Source organism: Puntigrus tetrazona, chromosome 13 (genome assembly GCF_018831695.1).
Source record: "Puntigrus tetrazona isolate hp1 chromosome 13, ASM1883169v1, whole genome shotgun sequence".
Lineage (NCBI taxonomy): Eukaryota > Metazoa > Chordata > Actinopteri > Cypriniformes > Cyprinidae > Puntigrus > Puntigrus tetrazona.
This window is the reverse complement of record NC_056711.1, coordinates 5,690,242-5,710,999: the sequence shown is the minus strand read 5'-3', so window position 1 is coordinate 5,710,999 and position 20,758 is coordinate 5,690,242. Positions and strand designations below refer to the sequence as shown.

Here is a 20,758-nt window from a genome sequence, read left to right as displayed (position 1 = left end):
AAAGTCCTGCTACACACACACACACACCGGGCCGTTTGTTTTACCACTTATGACTTTCTGTAAATATCTAAGTAATGTCCTTCAGGGGAACTGATAATTACATTGAAGGCACCCATCCTACAGGTTGACAGGCCAGCAAGTGTGTACGTGCTTCACACGCCTGTGTGTACGGGTGTGTGCATTGCTGCGCAGATATCTGGTACAAGGAAGTCTCTCCGCGTGTGTGAACAGGTGGTTTCAGACACCATTTAAAGAATGTGTTTCTCTGCTCATTAATAACTCATCTGCTGACCTGCAGTGAGTTTCAAAGAGCATTAAAGAGGTGAACCAACTCCAGCTAATATCAGCAGAACAAAAGAAAAACACTCACACAAATATGCAAAGGGTCTTAAAATGTGTGGAAATGTAAGTATAAGTATGTAAAAATGAAAAGGATTGCAAAACCATAACAAACACATGCACCCAGCTGCTTTACTTCATATACAGCTTCGTGCTGTGTCTTAAGAACACATCTTAGTCATGTTAACTTCACTGTAATGTGCGGCCTCTTGTGGCTTATTGCTTTAATCTGTCTGTCTGAAATGATCAATTTAAACTTACTGTCTCTAGATACACAGACCTTAAATGACGAATAGAGGAATAGAAAGAAAAGAGAAAAACGGGGATTTGGTGGTTAGGATTAGAAGTGAAAAGGAGCTGGGTGGTGAAGTGTTTGCAGGTTCTTGTCTCATAACAATCCCTCTTTGTTTATGCTGTGGTTTTGCTGAAGACTTTCTGCATTCTCTCCTTTGGACCATATGCGAACATTAACTGTAATTCTCTCGCCGTCTCCTAATATTTACCTGCTATCAGTATGAGAAATCAGATCCACCAGCAATCAGACGATCTCTCCCAACACACACTCACACAGCGGAGAAATGAGCCAAGAAAGCATCAAGCTCCTTTCTATTTTCTAAGTGACTGTAACATGTTTAGTAGAGCCATCTAGAATCCAAGCACAACAGAGACTCGGGTGAACTCAGCCAAGAAACCTGTCTTTAACAAACAACTGATAATGATCAACACCTCTCAACAACATGGACTCTCATACCTGCCCACATATGCAGAAAATTTAGACACTATCTGCCTGGAGTGATGAGCTATTATTAAGTCCACACAGACACGCGCGCGCACACACACACACACACACACTCTTAGCTGTCATGTAATCCACTCTGCAGGGCCTCATCCGTCAACTGTGGGATAATAAATCAATGGCAAGGACAAAGTGTGTTTACATAATATCAGCTACACAAGTGTTCATTGCAACAATACCCACTTTGTGCCACTGTACAAACTCAGCCAGTTACACACTGCCCAATCGAAGAAGATGTAACTCAAGCTCCTTCAGAACACTGAATCACTTACAACCTATTCATTTAAGCATCTGATATATAATAACAAACAATCCTCTGCTTTTGAGTGTCCCAAATGTAGTGAAGCCTAAATCAATTTAAAAGCTTTAATGAAGGTTTACAGATTTTGAATAGAGGAGATGCAAATATTCAAATGAATCACTCAGTATGTGAACACAGCTTGACTGATTCGTTTAAGAGAATCGACACATTCATTTTCAAGTGAAACATCACTGTGCTCTCTAGATCTACTGTACACTGTACTTAGGTGACAAAAAGCAATCAATAAATGCACAAATGTACATTCACTATATGGCCAAGGCTTTTCCAGTCATTTCAGTTAACTTTTTTTTTAAACGTTTTTAAAATTGTTCTGATTCACATATGAATTCCTAAATTGTGTATTTGTCAGATTCATTGAACATAATCAGGCTTATTCAGAACAGAACAAAATATTCACAATCTCGTATATATTTAAAAAAAAAAATGTTAAGCATCAAATCATCATGTTAGAATGATTTCCGAAGCATGAAGATTGAAATAATGGCTGCTGAAAATTTACTTTTACCATTACAGGAATAAATTCAATTTTAAGATATATTAATACAGAAATTAGCTGTGAATTCTGAATTACAATAATATTTCACAATATAATATTTCTGTTTTTACAGTATTTTTGTAAACTAAATTTGCCTTTGGTGAGCATAAGAGACAAAAAAGACCCAAAATAGAATGATTTGTACATAAAATGTATATTTAAAATTCTAAGGTATTATTTAAAATTCTAAGGTATGAGAAACAGATAATTATTAGTTGTGCGCATGAGACAGAGAAGGTGAGGTGTGATGTCTGACCTGTGGGCTCTGGGGACAGCAGGTGGGCACTGTACACCGGAGAGGAGATGAGGGCTGCGAGGTACAGAAGGAGACAGAGCGGGACCATCCCGGGCCAGTGACGCGGGGACGAGTGTCCTCACCACAGAGACCAGACTCAGACATCCTCCACCGTTCCACACATACTGTCAACGTAGCGCTGCCACACACACACACACACGAACACACTCCTATCCGAAACGCTGCCTGTCCCCCACCTGAAACACAAAAACACAACAATCATAAGAGGTCAAACAGAGAAAGAACACAGAATAAACACTTCACATAACAGTATAAAAAGTACAAATGCTCTCAGACATTCAATAAAACTAAAAAGGCCTGTTGCTTATTATTTTGACATGGGACACATTTTTCAAAACACTCTATTGAAATTCTGTGCTGACGTGCAAACGTCTGCAGCAGTCTCTCTGCGTACACTGTAAATTGAAAAATAAAGTGCGACGACCACACACAACTGCCACGAGCGAATGAAACAGAGTGATTTTTTATATTATATGTCCCGCGCTAGTTTAGACCAGACTGGGATTTGTTGTAAACTCTCTTTTGCCGTCTCACTCTTCCTTTTTTTTCCTCCTTCTCTCTGGTCGGTCTACTCTGAAACACGTCTTTCACTAAGCTAACACAAACACACTTATCTCTCTAAAGAAAACATATGCTCCCCGCACACTCTGTGACTTGTGTGTGTGTGTGTGTCTGCGTCTTGCCACATAGAGAGTTTACATTAGTCACAATAAAAGGAATGTAAAGAGCTTTGAATACACGCACATATATACTGTGGGCTATACGGTTTGATTCCCCGCTGAGAGATTTTCGCTCAAAGATGCTGAGAATTTGAGAGGACTCTGTGTTGCTTTAAACTTGAACTCCTGTTATTTAAGAACAGCCTTGGTTTAGACGCACAAAATGTTTGCGTTGACTTTAAACGGTGGCATTCTTCTCGAGCAGACGCACACACTCTCCTGAGGCTAGTGTGGCACTGTTTTTCTTTCCCTTGACGAGCAGACGCTTGATTCTTGGTCAGCACATACTGAAGAGAGAGAAAGAGAGAAGCCGGGCCGGTGCGTTGAGTAACTCTGTGTTTTCTCTGGCCGGCCGAGCAGGAGCGTGCACTGTGCTGTGGGCTGATAGTGTATCAGCACTCGCTGTTGTAGGAGAGAATGGTATATTTGTGGAGCATATTTCTGGAGTGGGTATCGTAGGTGTGTTTTTTGAGCTTGTTTCTGGAGCCATACTATCTTACAGTAACAGAGCTTAAAAGTAGGGGAGAGGCCTGAAGCAGAACCAAACTGATATTCTTGGAAAAAGCCTTATCTTGCATTATTATTATTATGCATCTTTTGGGAGTATTTGATTCTGATTGGTTGATCACAGCATTCTGTGGTACAAGACAGTTAAACTAATCGACCGTTTAATCAGGAAACAGTTCTGTTAGACTAACTGCACAGCTTCTTTCTCCTGCATAATGCTATAATTTCATCTCCAATTACAATTTATTTATTTATTTGGGGATAAGCAAGTGTAATGAATGGGATAATGTGCAGTAAGCCAGTCATTATCACTAAAATAAACCTCTTTAGGGTGATACAAGACTTTCCTGATCAACCTGTCTTGGTTTATTTAGTGATAATTAACGGATGATTGTATAATATACGTTACTTAAAACAACATGGTTTAGATTGAATATTGAACTGTGCTTGTATCTTAGCTATACATTTATAATAAGCCATTTTAACACATCACCTTACGTTACATTTTTTATTAAATAAGGTTTTTGGAGTCTCTTAGGCTTAAACAGGCATTTATTTGACCAAGAATCCAATAAAAAATATTATAAAATATTTTTATAATAATTATTTTCTATTTTCATAAACCTCAAATTGAATTTGTCCCTGTGAAAGCAAAGCTGAATGTTCAGCATCATTACTTCACTGTTACACGATCCCTTAGAAATCATTCTAATATCCTTTAATAGTACGTTTACAATTATAGTATATTGTATAAAAAGTATTTTGTTTCAAAATAGAATGCTTCATAACCATTCAGTCTACATAAAAGTAATCATTTCTTTTGGAAAACTGAATCTAAATGCATGTACTTGTGTGCAAAGGACTAAGTGGCAGTCGTTTATCTGGAGATTGCTGAAGAATTTGATTTGGACTCTATTGAAATATTATGATTATCAGTCTAGCTAATAATTCAACATTAGCTACTATGTTTTTACTGTCTGTATTTCCTTTTCCGTCTTTTACCTTTAGAGCCCCAGTCAGCTCTGACACGGAACACATATTAAAGTATAAAAAACATAATGATCTTTAATGGCAAGCAAACATCTACAGACCTGAACGAGGCAGTGCAAGAATATTCTATCAAATCCAGGGCGTTTATGCGTGTAATGTCTAATAGTTTTGGGTGAAAGAGGGTTTTAATAGAATCCTATCACACGCCATAGGCACACCTTGCAACAAATCTAGGACTCAAAAATGTCAGTAATCTCCAGTAATTGTGCAGCCATGTCAACAGCCAGCCCTGCCTAAAATCTGCCAATGAAAATAGGGATTAGGAGGGAGACAGAGTAAGAGAGTGATAAAGAGTGTGAGAGAGAGACAGCAGATGAAAAGCTGAAGTCTGAGGTGTCTCTATTAGAGTTTGGCTGTAATCCTCTTCCGAGGACTTCACTCGCCCTCCTGCGGTTCTCTGAGCGCTCTGTCAGCGCGCGTGTGGGAGTGTGTGAGGCTACGGGTTTTGTGCGTTGTGCGCTTCGGCGTAGACAACTGAATAAAGGTGAGAATTAAACTCCCTAACCCGCCCTTTTAAACATCCCCGTGAAGAAACACGTCAAACACGGACAAATCATAGAGGACCAATTTACGAAGCGGATTTACAGATGTTTGTCACCGTGAAATTATGGGTTTCTCAAAACGTCTCAGTCAGTGACTTTTCTGTGCTTTCTAGCATTAAACCCATCATCTCACGTGCCAACATCTCACGCTGTCAACTAAAAAACATTCATAGAAAAAGAAAAACATAAGGGTAATTAAAAAAAACAGCGGGATGAAAGAGTGAGAGACCGCAGTAACATTGTCCATTGTTAATTGTATGCCTCGTGCTGTTTTTAGCCCTTGGACTGCATTGTGCATTGTGTGTAAAATGATCTCGTGAGCATTTTTTGTTGAGGTTTTTAATGAAATATGAATATTTTACCAGTAGCTAATAAGGTCTAAAGAACGCATTAGGAACTATCGAGAAAGAAAGAGAGTTTGATGACATATAGGACTTCGACTCTCAAACCTTTGACAGTCCACAGAGTAGCGTATTGATTTTGAGCCGGCACCAGTCCGCTAAGGGTCACAATTAGTTGAGGTTCCAACTGAAAAGAGCTTCTTTTTTTCCCGAATGACACGACCTCTCACATTTGAGTTGTGTGAATGCCTCGGAGAGACCTTTACTAGTTCCACCAGGGCTGGTTTGAAAAGTGCACGGGACACATGACTAGAAAAGTAATGATTATCACCCCCTCCCCCCCAAAAAAAGATGTAGACATTTCTGAAAGTGGGAGATAACATAGGTTCAATATCCAAGCTTTTGTTTCTACTATATTGAGTTTTCAGAGATTCCGACATCATTTTTCTAATCGGTAAATTGTTCATTTTACTGAAAAAGCACCATGAATTGGTACTATCTAGAAAAAAGTAAGTCTGCAATAAAACAAGACATCGAGAACGTTTAATGCAGTGCATACCTGAACTGACAGCAAGAAACTTTTTAAAGCCGAGATTAGAGGACAACCGAACAGTTTACATCCTAGTTCACTTCTCGCCATGGACTCCAGTCGGGTTTGAATGACTCTAGTACATGAGGTGGCTAATTGCCCCCAGTAGCCCGCGTTAACACCTCCAGAGACTCTAATTCACTCCGATAGCTACAATTGGTTTCAGATGGCCCGTGGGTACGTCGGAGGAAAAACTGGTGAGGTTTCCTTCAGTGTGAGCTAAAAACAACACAAATGAAGCCCTGCTGAGGTGGCCGCAGAAGAAATGGATGTAATTTTGGTTTTAAAATGCGTCATACATCAAGCTGTAAAGGACTTAGTCTCTCATCAGAAAGACACGCCAGCTGAGCGACCGTTGACAAGTTATTGAGTTTACAACAGGTACAAACAGAAATTACTAAATCTAAAGGGAATAGTTATAAACATTTTTGTGTTGAACTCATGCAGCGAAGGACCGGTTGATAACCTTTTAAGTGTGTGTTCCCTGTCACCTCACATCTCACGGTGGGTTTCGGCACCATTTAAACACCTATACACCTTACTACACGACAAAGACCAGCTGCTGACGGATTAAAGGTTAGTTTCTGACTCGCGCTTCAGGAGTCGATTTCACAGCTCTTGAGAAAATCGACTGTCTGTATGACAGGCTAAACCATACACCGCGAACATTTTTAATTGAGCCATATCGTGAATTATTTCGGCACAGGTGCGGCTTGCGCTCGCGACTGGTAGAGCAGCTTTGGAGCACGCGGTACTCGTACTCACACGCGCGCGCGCGCGCACCGCGCAACACCTGTCCGACTGTAAGCGATACGGACACACACCACATGTCACCTCAGCCCACTTCTACACTAAAACTTTGTTTCCACTCAGAAGGCTTTGATTGAATCGATAGCCCAATTGAAAAACGCGCTTTGAAACTGGAACAAGGAAACAACAAGAAATATGAGGAATGAGACTATTTCCTTTCCCTTAACGACGCCTTTACGTACCTGGTCTCGAGCAGCTCTGTCTGCTTCAAAGTCAAATCGCACTGCTACATAAAACTGGTGATATATGCAGACTTCAGCTTTTATAGTTGCCTATATTATAGACTGCTCTGATGCGTCTGCGTAAATGATGCAGCATGCGTGGAGCCTTAAACTTAGTTATTCTCGCGATGGAGAACGCATGTTATAACTTTATCTTTTTTTTTTTTTTTGTTACTTCGTGTTTCTATATGCATAAATAGTTACTCGGACACTTGCAAAAGGCAATGGTAGCAATAAGAATAAACTCCTCACCAAATTCCTGATAGTAATCCTTTACGAGATCAAAATAAAACAGGTTTATCGGCTTTTTGAGAAAGCTTGATCTGCGGGGTCCTTCCCAGATGTTTCGTGAAACGCATTCGGGGGGCAAATCATCCAAATACGCCGAAGTTTCCAAATCCAGGCGTGAAGAAAACGTGAAGAGACGTGAAGTCAGTGCGGTGTTTCAGAAGAAGCCGTATTCACACACAGCCTTGAGCTGTCCGACACTGTCCGGTCCTTAAACCGCTGAAAAGTGCATCAAAAGCACACTGGAGCGTGTCTTCTAAAGGAGCACCGGGGTGGTTTTGTCTCGTTAGAGGGTCTCGGGGTCCTAAGGAAGAAGCTCCGCTCTTCTGCGCTGCGCTGTCCGGGCACGACCGCTCCGCCGCGCCGCTGGGTCTGTAGTGAAGCGCGGGGCGTTTGGTGCTCTGTGAAAGCTTGGCTCACAGACTCCCACTAACAGTTTGAGCACCGGGCTCTGGAGAGAGGGAAAAAAATTAACCAGGATCGGGTTTCAAACCGCGTCCCTGCTGCGAGTGCAGTGCTCGCCGCCTGCCGTCCCCCTCGCGAGTTCAGGGCAGAGAGAGAGGAGAGAGAGAGAGGGAGCCGCAGGCGCCTCCCACACCAAACCCGAATATTCAATCAACTTACTCACTGTCAAATTAGCTGCGCTCAGCGAGCCCCAACCGCGCTGTGGACCATGGAGAGAGTCAGCAGAAAAACAATTAAAAATAGCAGAGATTCTGCGGCTCGTACTCTTTTCAGGGGTCGAATTATAGCGGGGTTTGGGGGCACGACAACGTTTCGGTAAGAAACAAAAGTTTGAATACGAGGGAGATGCTGCCATTGTTTGAGGAGGTAACCACAGCTGTTCAAACGCCTGCTTTGGCGGGCAGCGCGTCGACAAAGGTAGCTTATAGCGTTACGATATTTATATTTTCACACCACAGATATATCACTATAAGATAAGATAAGACTAATTTCTAACTGCTTTTAGAGCGCTCAAATACCATTTGCCTTGCGCAGGACTATTACGCCCCAAAATTACTGACAGAAATCCTTTACAAATCCCACTGACAACCAATGCATTGTATGTATATATAACCATATATATATATATATATATATATATATATATATATATATATATATATATATATATATATATATATATATATATATATATATATATATATATATATATATATATAATTATTTATTTGTAATAATTATTAATAATTTATTTTTTTAATTTAATTTATTTATTTTGTATTTTTTAAATAGCTTCAACTAGTATTACTGTATTATAAACTATATCAACAGAGTAGATTTTTTTGACAAAAATATATAATTTACGAACCAAATATGATGCAACGAAAATTAAGAAGAGCGTTTTCTAGAGCACTTCAACAGGTGTCTTCCGTCATGTGAGGGTGAAAGTGAAAAAAAAAGGGTTTTGGAAGAACATTTAAATGTCATTTGATTTAAAAACAGCACATCATTAAGGTCAGCCTTTTTAATTACAGTACTGCAATATATTGTTTTATTATTATTATTATTTATTTTTTCTGAATAACAAGGAAATAAACAGAAATGAATTGCTGTACCATAGAGGGTTAAATCATCTGGACACTGATTATGTTTTAAAATGTAACATATCCTGTCACTGAACAGCATTTATAGCTGTCAACACAGAGCATTATTGCAGGCTCCTCAGCCTATATTGCGCAGTAAAGAAAGCAATTCAGCATTTAAGGTGGGTAACTAAAAACACCTACAGTAACGTGCAGAAATGTTTCTGGCTGTCTGTCATTTCGTGTCACAGACTAATTCTCTGACAAATCACATGCTGTTGGGAATAGAAGCACTATGTAGAACACTCCTATAGAAACATGATTTAAAATGATTCATTTTCTACTGTAATATTACCCCGGCAAACCGAGGCCTTCTATTGTTTGTTTTGATTCTTTAACCTGCAGACATCTCAAACTGCTGTCACTTCTTCAACAGAAACCAGAAATGCAAGTGTGTGTGTGTGTGTGTGTGTGTAATTACAGGCTGTCTGGTCAGGTATTTCAGCTTATGTATCCATACAGGTGTGTGTGTGTGTTGATTTTTCTTGTCATAAAGCTGTCATGTGTCTTCTGAAGGCTGATTAGCTGATCACAAAGTGTCGTCAGAGTCGTAATTCTGTAGAATAAGCAGCAAAACAAAGTCTCAATTACTTTTAAAGCTACAGAGATGTTTGCCGAGAGAACTTTACGAGACCATAAAGAGAAGAAACGTCTTCTTAATTACCAGAGGAGCGTGTGTACGTGTAAGGCAGGCCGAGACAGAGAGTTCTTAGTAGCTGTCCATCTGTGTTTGTTTTAAGAGGACGACTGTTAGCCTGCGAGTGGTAAAATCAGCATGCAAACGTGAGGATCTGCAGTCGCATCAACACCGTTCTCTGACACCAGGGTTAAAGACGTTCAGTTAAAAGACACATAAACATCACCCATTCAATAATAACCCCTGCTATCCCTGGTGAATACTAATGCAGTGTCACTATCATTATATCTATTAGAGCCTTGAGAAAGAAGATTGATTTTATTGATTGACAGGTTAGATGCAGCGCTGTTAGTGATGACTTCTGACCCCGGCAAGAGTGTTTATGGGAATTTTAGTGGCTTGTTGGCAGCATGTGGTAAAAAGGACCGCTGCAACTGTAAAGGCTGAATGAGGGAGAAGATATATGGCCGATGACTAAAATGTATTTCCAACATCTTACTGATATGGTCCCAGTGATCGTAAAAAAAAAAAAAAAAAAGAGAAATGTTTCGGGCACTGCTTTTAGCCCTGTATTTTAGTGTTAAATGGCTCTATTAGCAATAAATTTCTAATAATGTACATTTCAAATGATCAGCGTTATTTGAAACACAAATGTATTGTAACAATGTAAAAGTCTTTGATAAATGTAGAATTTTCTAGTAAATGCTTCTCTTTTTAACTTTCAAACGATCCTGAAAAAGCTTTCCCCCCTAAATCTTATTATAATAAAAATGTATTTTGCACTAAATAAATGTACAATACAATTAAACACAGATGCAATTTTGATTAAAAAAAGCAAATAATGTAATAATGAAATAAAATAATATATAAAAAAAATATATAATAAAAAATATATATATATATATAAATAAATCATTAATTATAAATTGTTAGTAGCAGTAATTTTAATTATAATTCTTAATATTGTTGTTTGTGTTAGTATGTATTTGGATCTTAGGTGGTATAATCAAGCAGTAGTAATTATTTATTTGGCTGTATGGTCAATGAGATATTCAAAAAATAAAAATAAATGTGAAGGGTTTTTTTTCTAAAATGTAGATTATGTCTTAAATAAATTATCTGCCAAAAGGGAGAAATGATGCTTAATGAGCATGCCTGTAGAAAACCGTACAGAATGCAGCGTCAGACACTCTGAGACTTGAAGAACCGAACGAATGGGTGACCTCCACCCCAAGAGCCCTGTGAACCCCTGAACTCTCTCCTCAGATTCACCCCTCAGTCTAACCCCAGCCTCTGGCTACAACACACAAAGGAGCGGAGGTGAGGACGAGGGCCTCCCTTCACAAGAGGTTGAATATTAAACTGGGCTGCAATTATCCTCTGAAAAACACCGTCCATGGATGGCTCTAATCCATAAGGTTCTTTGTGAGCACCTACTGGCTATGTTTCACAACATCAGAGAGATGTGTTTTTGTAAGAGGCAGGAGATAATTACAAATCAATAACTCCCTCATTGATTACAGATGTGGCTAAATCCCAGAAAACAACCCAGGATGAACACGAGATTTAAAGCGTCGGTACACCACATGGCCTTTTAAAGTGTGTGAAACGAGACAAAAACGTCTGTAGAGTCTGTGTGTGTTTGTGTGTGTGTGACTGTGAAAGAGAGCATTTGTGAGATCTTTCTGCTAGTTAATCTCTTAACAGAGCACTTGCTTTAAATGATACCCTAAAGAGATGATAACATTGTGTTTGTTTTTGAATATGTGCGTGTGTGTGTGTGTGTGTGTGTTACTGGTTATATGTCTATTTTAGAGGAAAATCTTTAATATAAAATGAGTCATGTGCAAAGGCATACATGTCAAGTGTAACAGCAGAAATGAAGGTGATTATTTTCTACTTCCTATCCCAAACCTAATTGTTAACTCCACACCAGTTCTGCTGAATATGAGCACTGTGCCAACCTTTATAATGTACATTCAGTTACTGTTCGCAAGGTGTGTCCTCTAGCAAGGTATACAGAGTCTATCCTTCCCCTGTAGACTATGACCTGCACACACACACAGAAACACAAAATCAAACACACACATATACACACCCGGATGCATGTATAATGCTTTCATTGAAAATGTGGCTGAGTAAAGGTATTGTCTTTGGACTTCAGAATTTGTTCACCTCTGTCCAATACAGAGAGGAAACTGGCATATCTGTGTCACTAGTTCTATTTCTGTATACGGTATCTGCACGCGGTTATCTGCTGGTACTGTAATGAATAATCAATCAGATGTTGCAACTACGACATGTAAAAAGAGTCACGAGAGAAGAAATGAGATTCTGGCAGGGGCATTTTCATTTGAGGATGTTTGTTCGGAATCAATATAAATACAACAAATGTGATTAATAATTAGCTTAACAACAGGTAGTAGTAGAAATAAAATAGAATGCGTAAATGAATAGATATTAGATACTTTAATATTGCAGTTCCTATTTATAAAAATTTATAATAATACATTTTTTTTGTTTGAGTCTCTTATGCCCACCAAGGCTGCCTTGACATGATCAAAAATACAGTATAAAATAAAATATTGTGGAAATATTACTGCTAAGTAAAACAACTTTTGCTATTTTATTGTTATATAAATTCTAATTGTAATTTATTTTTTTATTTTATATATATATATATATATATATATATATATATATATATATATATATATATATATATATATATATATATATATATATATCCTTTGTAATGTTAAATGATAAAATTTCTGTACTGTCACTTTTGATTTTTGATTCACACTTGCTGAATAAAAGTATTCATTTCTTTCAAGCACACAAAAAATTGTCTTGTATTGGACTGTTTGTTTACTGTACAAAGTAAATACCGTGCTACAATCCTCTCAAAACAGACAACATGTAAGCATCAGAGAGAATATGAATTTACATTGGACTAAAAAACCCAAAGGCAAACAGGGGACTTCTCATTTCGGAAGTCTTTCTGGCATGTATACCTGAGAGCCACTGTTTATCCAGCACACATCATCTTTCCCATCAGCATCTTTTTCCCCATCTCCCTGTTTCCCATTATCCTTTTGAAAGACAGTGACCACTCTCATCTCACCCTCAATTTGTATGTATGTATTCAAAGGCCTTTCTGAGGATGCATATTTGTGCACGGATGTCCTATAAATCTTTCAGCGACAAGCAAAGAAGTCTGCATGAAGCAGGGAGGAGATCACAATGATGTCACCTTTACTTGAACTGAAATCCAGCCCATCAACACGACTTACAAGAGTCATATTACAAATGATTTAATAATATTGGGTTTCCAGCAGATACATAAGACTTGCGTTATCATGCCTGATGATGCAGTGTTATTAAAGGCGGTAGCTGGATTTGTTCATCTGAAGCAGGGCAGATGGACGCTGGTCCCAGGCTTGTGCAACTGCTGCTGATCCGTATCCAAACACAGCAGCCCTCATCCCTGATCCAGTAGGCATCCCTGGAATTTCGGCCCTCTGTACCCCTCCCGTCCTGCTGCTCACCCTAAAGCCCCACTCCATCTCCTCCTAATCTCCCGCTCAGACACCCTGAATTAACGCCACATTCTCTGCTGATAAGAGTTTAATGCATTCTCTGAAGCATCGGACATCCATAGCGCTGATGGGGAACAGACATGCTATGCGTTACATCTACGGCCATTGTAGCTCAACATCTGAGATGCCATTAGTGCCGTTTATCAGCTTGACTGCGGCTTTGACACTCAAATGGCACAACGGTTTTAATGGATGATGCAATGTCAAGTCCTTTAATGATCTAACCTGTCCTTGATACATTAGCATGGCACCTAACGGGATGAACATGTTTTTGCTTTGAAAACCTGAGACACTAGCGATGGAATGGGGTTTTCAAGAAATGTTTCCTAGTTTCAAGTTTTATTTGTCGGTGACAGAACATACATGCACGCAGTTCTAAAACTCTCTAAAATCTCTCCTGCTGTCTGTGAGCCTACTCTGCTCTGATTGGTCAGATGACTCCGTCTGTTGTGATTGGTCTACAGTGTACAGCAGCGAACAGTTAAATGATATGTTTGTGGGCGGGGTCAAATTGTTTGTGGGAATTATGCAAATGTGTTACCCCTTGACTTGTAGTCGTCATGGAAGTGGGATTCGAATTACTAAAAGCTTGTTTAGGCTGTCAATTCTTTATTTTGTGAGGCAATAACTTTATTTATGCAGTTTTGGATTTACTACTTTGCATACCTTGTTAACATTCACATACCGCTACATTACACAATGCTTGGAAGGCAATATTGGAAATGGCATAATGAGGGCACTTTAACTTGTGAGTCACAGTTTTTAGAAAAGATGCGAAATGTGAACCCAACTGTCAAACTCATTCTTCTAGTTTGTGTTTACATAAAAAAAACTATAGGAAAGTGGCACGTGTTAACAGCCCCTAACTGTACTGGTGAGCAATCAATCTGCTGTCTTGCTAGCTTAGCATTCACTAACAATAACGTACTATGGTATTACCACGGTCTTTGGACATGTCAAAAAATCATAATTTTACCATGGCACTGCCATACAAATTGCTGTAAGGGTCACATAACTCCACTACAACAGCAATAAAAAAAAAGAAAAGCAGAACAAATTAGTTTCTCCGTGTGCTTGTTTTTCCTTCGAGGAGATTAGCTTAGCCTAGCATCTAACTCAATAAGCGAGTGGGCCAAGAACTGTGAGTCACCAAAACAAACAAAGAAACACCCTCCGCTGTATACACACTCACAGGCACACAAATACACACGGAGAACAATTATAGGAGACCTGTTGGTACTCAGAAAGCAGCGTTGGTGCAATGTTTACCAACGGATTTGGGAGTAAATCTGCCCCCTACATTCCTATTGAGATTCAGACTGAGCCTTAAGAGAGAGCAGGATTACTGGCCAGTCTCTATAGACCCCACTGTACACACAGCGCTCGGCCTAAAAGAGCCTGACCAAAACCTGACACAACAGACAGAAACAGAGAAAAAGAGATTAAAACCATTAGAAGCTGAATTTGCAGCTCTAAACATCTGAGAAAGAGACACTTTTAATCAAACTTGTTATTGAATAACTTGGTGCGAATTAATTAATATGTGCCAATTTATTAACGCTTTCTGTCATGCTGTGACAGTTCGGGGCTATCAAGCTCTAAAAAAGAAAAAGCAGCATCATAAATGCACCGTAAAAGTGATTCAAATGACTGGTGCGCTATATGTTATGTTTAATAAAGCCATTGGACGACTGTTCATAAGGAACAGAGCGTACTTTTTTAACTTTATTACAAATGTGTATACACAAATATAAAAAAAAGGACGTACAATTTTCAAAAGATACATCAAAGTATATTTTAGTACACTAAAAATCTTGTCAGTACTTTTCCCAGCACACTTTAACCATTATTCAAAGACACTTTAAGTAATTATCAAATATTTAGGTCTATGTGGATCAATTTAAGCTAAAATATATTTTCATTTAATTGCAGAAAAAACATTCTATTCAGTTTGTACGTATTTCTGGAATAAGCACTGCTATTTTCTAATTAATTCATTTTTTGTCATAATGTTCTTTGTGGTATATAAACAGAGAACTGTTTTTTTTTTGTCTTCAGTAAATTGAGTGACAGGTAGATTGAGTAAGTCTCTAGTATGATCTCCAATAATACTAAAATGAATGGCCATTATGCTAGCAGTGAATTATGAAGCAAAATGCAAATACAGTACTAATCTCCACTGCATACAGTGTTTACCGTTGTTGCACAGACAAGTTTTCTGTTTTTAACCACGTACTAAATCACTGGGGTGGGAGAGTTAGAGTGCGTCCTTGCGTATGCATGTTTGTCTTTGAAGAAGCGCCAACCATGTCACAGTTAACAGCCAATCCAATAAGCCAGTGACATCACCCTTTTAAATATTTCACAGCTCTCTAAAGTTATTTCAGTTCTATCTGATCTTTTATGAAAAACGTTTTTCCTTCGAGCTCCTCAAAATTTGATTTTCACGTCACAAATCCAAAACTAGAACAAAGATTCTGTGCAAATTTACATTTGTAAAAAACTACCAAATGTTCAGAACATCAACACAATATATATGTTACTGTTCAGTTTATCAGATGCACATCTATTTGCATGCATCATTACGTGTCTGTTCGATTGAGGGTCTTTGAGGTGCCTGAAGGTAAAGGTCATCTAAAATGTTTCATTTAAAATGATAAATGCTATGAATTACGGGTGATGGTGCTGTACAAAAGGATTTGGGGTGCTATTGTCATCTGTTCACTCCTGTTTTATCCAATAGGGTTTATGTATGTATCAACTGGAAATATACATTTTCTTAAATTCGACAAACGATGTTATGACTTAAAAGGAATACTGCTTGTTGTTTTTGATGCATCTCTGTATGCTAAATAAATGAAATCAAAACAAAGCCAAAACTAAACGGTGTCATCAGATTCACACACACAAAAAAACGAACAAATGCATATGCCGCTGGTTTGAATAATTTGTTTTGAATCTAATTAGCTGTTCACTCCTGTTTTACTCACTTCTGTTTATATTGTATTGAATAATACAGTATAAATAAGAAACGATGGAGGAAAAACGTTATATAAAAGTAGTTCTTATATCGAATGAACACATTATTTGGTGGGCCTAACATTAGATATCACATGACATAGCACTTCTGTGATCTGACACACTTGTGATACATTATTTTTTTCATCCTGCACACACACACACACACATGCTGAACCTGTGCAGGTCAAATTCACCAACAACTGACTCTTATGCCAATGTTCTTTTAAAATCAGCTCACAAATCCTTCCAAATCATTAGCTTGCTTCAATATATTTAACAATGATAGGACAAAAAACGAACTAAAACAGAATAAATTGTGTTTCCCTCTCATATTTCACTCTAAAATGTTCACGGTGGGTCTTTGGAATGGTTATACCTCACATTAGGTGGTTTATACCACACATTTTTCTAGCATAAGAAAGTATGTGAAATATATGTTTATGTACTATATATATATATGAAAGTATGCGTCACATATTTTGTATGCATGATACACATTTTAGCCTACAGGTGCCATGCAACCTTGAGATACAGTGTATAGTGATTAAATTCTTATCATCTGCTGCTTGAATATACATTGCTACTAATGCAACTGTACACTCTTGCTTTTGATGCCTCTTGTACCATAAATCCAGCCTTTACTGCTACCACATAGCCCACATGCCGCTAATGCTGAATGATTCATTTTCATGGTTATGAAAGAGACAGAGAATCTTGGCTCTTCCACAAGACACATGAGAATTATTATTGAGGTTTATGTAAACTCATAACCTTGCTCTCGGTCAGAATTAATCTATGATTATTATGCATGTTTACACACTAGGATTCTAAACGTACCCTAACACACACACAGGAGCGCGCACACATCCTTTATGAAACAAGCAGATTAAAGCCAATTTTCAGCTTGTTCAAGCTCTATTTTTAGCTGTTGGATTTTTCAGTTCAGACCTCACTGATCAGGCCAACATCAAAAAGAAATAGTGATAGAGGAGGGAGCGAGGGCGAAAGAGTGAAAGAGAGAGAGAGAGAGAGAGAGAGAACAGGAGTTTGAAAGTGACATGCAATCTGCCGCATTTCAAGAGAGAGGGAGAGAGAGAGAGAGAGAGAGAGAGAGAGAGAGAGGAGTTAGATGAAACAGACTGAAAGAGGCTAAGAGAGGACTCTTCTATTACTACTAATGACTGAGGGGGTGGACAAAGAGCCGCATCTCTTCCCCTCTTCTCTGCTTCTCACAAAGTTGCCATCACTTCATTCTCTACCCCTTTTATTCGCCTCTTTGTGAAAATGTCATAAAGAGGAGCTGATGGTTTGTTTAATATTATTGGTGGAGGTTTAGATGATGCAGCTTGTTCAAGCACCCCCTCATTCAGTTTGAGTCCATCTCTTTGGCCTGTTTCAGAAACATTATCACATGTTAAGCACCTATATTTTCACACAGTCATGTTTAAGACCGACAACTATAAACATTCCTGTATCAGTATCCAGCTCGCAGGTGTTACAGAAAGAGCCTGATCTAAACCTTAAAAAATACTTTTGTTGGTTTAACTTAATGTATTTAGGTTGACGGACATAATTTAAGATTGAATTATAGCATAAAAAGGCAAAATAAGGCTATATGTACATTTGTCGGTACTAATATGTACTTTTAGGCTCGGTTTCAAATGGCTTAGACTAAGCCAGGATTAGACCAACAGTTGAAGTACAGTAAGTAATTTTTATAAACGTACTTAGGAAAAACATTACTGGTGTGCATCTTGAGACAACAAAATCCATCATTGCAAGTTTCTTTCAGTTAAAACAGCTCAGAATTCTTAAGCCTTGTTGGTAAAAAAAAAGGGTTTAAAGTACTAATATGCAATATTGTACCATTTAGGAGTAAATAAGGTATAAAACATACCTTCTATCTTAGTGACTTTTGTAACTTTTTATCATAAGCTTTGAGAATTAATGAAATAAAACTCATTAGGCATAAAAAGCAAAGTCAAAAGACGTCAAGATTATAATAATTATAGAAGTTCATTTGCACCACAAAAAGAAAATCATGCTTTACAAAAATCATGCAATCATAGTTATAGCATAAAAAACTAAAAATTGTCATATAATTCAAAATTAGAACAAACTAAGTTATAATAATGAGATGCAATAATAAGTTGAAAATAAGGTCAAAATTATAAGATAAAAAGTCAGTAATTATGAAAAAATATGACAAAAATGAGACTTTGGATTTGTACTTTGTCACCATGATTTAGTACGTATTGACCTTTCTACTTTTTAGGTCATAATTATGCTGTTTTTTTATGCAATTTCAACTTTTAATCAAATAAGTATGTAGTATTTTATAAATCACGTTAGGCGTGTTTCCCTAACCTGTGTCCCTAGACGCTGAGCATCCCTGCAACAAGCAGTTTTGGAGAACGGATAGATCAATAAATGCCTGCATAAGATTTTAAGTGTATTTTGTCTTACTGTGCTGGCAGATGGTTTTTATGCTAGTTGAAGTTTAAAATAAGTGTGCAAAAAAAGCCAGCGCAAGAAGAAAAACACAAATTCAAGACGTAATCTACGTGGTATCCAGCCTTGCTTCTGAAGTAAATGCGCGATTTTTCGAAATATTTTTGAACAGGACTGACGGCCGCGTCCTGACAGAGTCTGAGCTCAAAACACTCTCTCCCCTTAATTTAAGACCTGTTTGAACCTGTTGGTCGGGTGCACATGTTTGTGTCACAGTTTGGCAACTTTATTTTGACCGCCTCCTGTCACAAAGCTAATGAGCAGCTCGTGTTAAACGAGTCCAACAACCGTTGCGACCCTCCCACAGACCTCTAACCCCACACCGCCGGAGAAACAGCAAGCCAAAGAGCGTGTGAGAAAGAGCGGGGGAGAGAAAAAAGAAAGAAAGATAGTCCAGAGGGGATGAAAGACCAGAGATTAGCTCTAAATAAACTCTGTCAGGCAGAAAACGGTAGGAGGCTGACAACGAAGCAACCTCGGTCCCAAATCTCTCTTTCTGTTTAACACCGTCTCTCTCCCTCCCTCACTCCGTCTTTTACTTTCTGGCCAACAATAGTAGGAGGTGCAAACTGCAGGCCTCACGAAGGTGGACTGTATAGGGATTAAAGCTTTTGTTGGCAAAATACAAATTACACATCTCCCACTACTCTCCCTCTCTCTTTCGCTCGCTTCTTTTGTCTGTCGTTCTCTCCCTCTGGAGTTTCTCTCAGTGGTCTGCATCAAAACTTCTCTCTCACTCCTAAAAAGGGATGGAACGAGCCGCAGAAAACGAGGCTGAGGATGACAGCTTCAAATGGGTCGAATGCAATTTTGACATTTCTGGGTATAATCGCCTCTTATCCTTTAAGATTTTAATTGCTTCAGCGTGCATGGCAATTACCCCACAAATGAGTGCATGTTGAAATGACTGTATGTTGCGCACATGCGGTCTCGCGGACGCGGGATACGCAGGACATGAGATCGGAAATCGCATCCACTGCAGAGATGTGGGAAGACGGCCTGGAGAAAAATATTACCGTAGATCATACACTTCAAGCAGGGGGGGGTGAACAATCCCCCCTCTACTTAGTCAGGTCGAGAAAGGAAAAGGTTTTATTTGCTTGTTAAAACTCTAAAAGCAAGAATAGCGATTTCAGGCCTGCCAGAGAGTTAAAATAATTAGTGTCTTGATCATTAACCGTCCGCAATCCGGTTTAGTCTGCGCAAAATGTGCTGAAATAGCGTTGCAGCACGAGTATGTAAATAAAGTCGTTAAATAAAAGCACAAACATACTCCTTTCTATGTAAATTACGCTCATTATGAACCACACCTTATTCGGAAAATTCAGCACTTTTTTTTTTGCCGCAATTAACATTCTTGCCACAGAAAGCAGGTGCTAAACAAATTATTTAAAATAGGATTTTGAGTGCATTATTCTGATCATGGCACAAGTCATTCATTATTTAAAACATTCACCATTCGTGACGGACATCAGTCAGTCTGATAACCAGACTCACTCGGCTTTTGGTTTTGATTCAGTGACAAGCACTGGCTCGTAAAAGCAGGCCTAATTTGCTCATGAATCGGACTGTGCCTTGTATGCCTTTACTTTATCCGCTAAAAACAGGGCCGTATGCAGGTTTTAAATACGGAGGTCCCAAAATAGAGATTGTTAGGAGTGTTAGGGGGCATGCTCCTCTGAGAAAATGTAGATTTTCCTGACTTACATGTGCGCATTTTAAGATGTTTTAAGGCTCATAAACTGGATAATAATATAGGTTTAAAACCAAGTCAGCGGGCAGTAGTAGCATAAATCGTTTTTAAAATAACATTCTTAAACATGAGGATCAGATTAAATGTTGCTATGAATGAGCCACACCACAAACTGCTTAGCATTAATATTATTTTATTATATTTTAAATTTGCACTGACAGATGTGAATATTTTTAATGTTTAAACCAATTATTATATTTTATGTGCATGCTTATCTTTATAAAGCCATTTTTTCTAAAAGTGCCCATTATA

The 20,758-nt window shown here is 38.4% G+C and overlaps 1 protein-coding gene across 1 annotated transcript in view; it reads right to left on the bottom strand.

Annotated features, from left to right (window-relative positions):
* fgfr3 (fibroblast growth factor receptor 3) overlaps window positions 1–2,479 on the bottom strand; it is a 32,370-nt gene extending 29,891 nt beyond the window's left edge. The window contains 1 exon segment of the mRNA XM_043255787.1: window positions 2,249–2,479. Within this exon segment, the coding sequence (XP_043111722.1) occupies window positions 2,249–2,336 (88 nt within the window). The 5' untranslated portion in view covers window positions 2,337–2,479.
* Window positions 2,480–20,758: the final 18,279 nt, after the last annotated feature.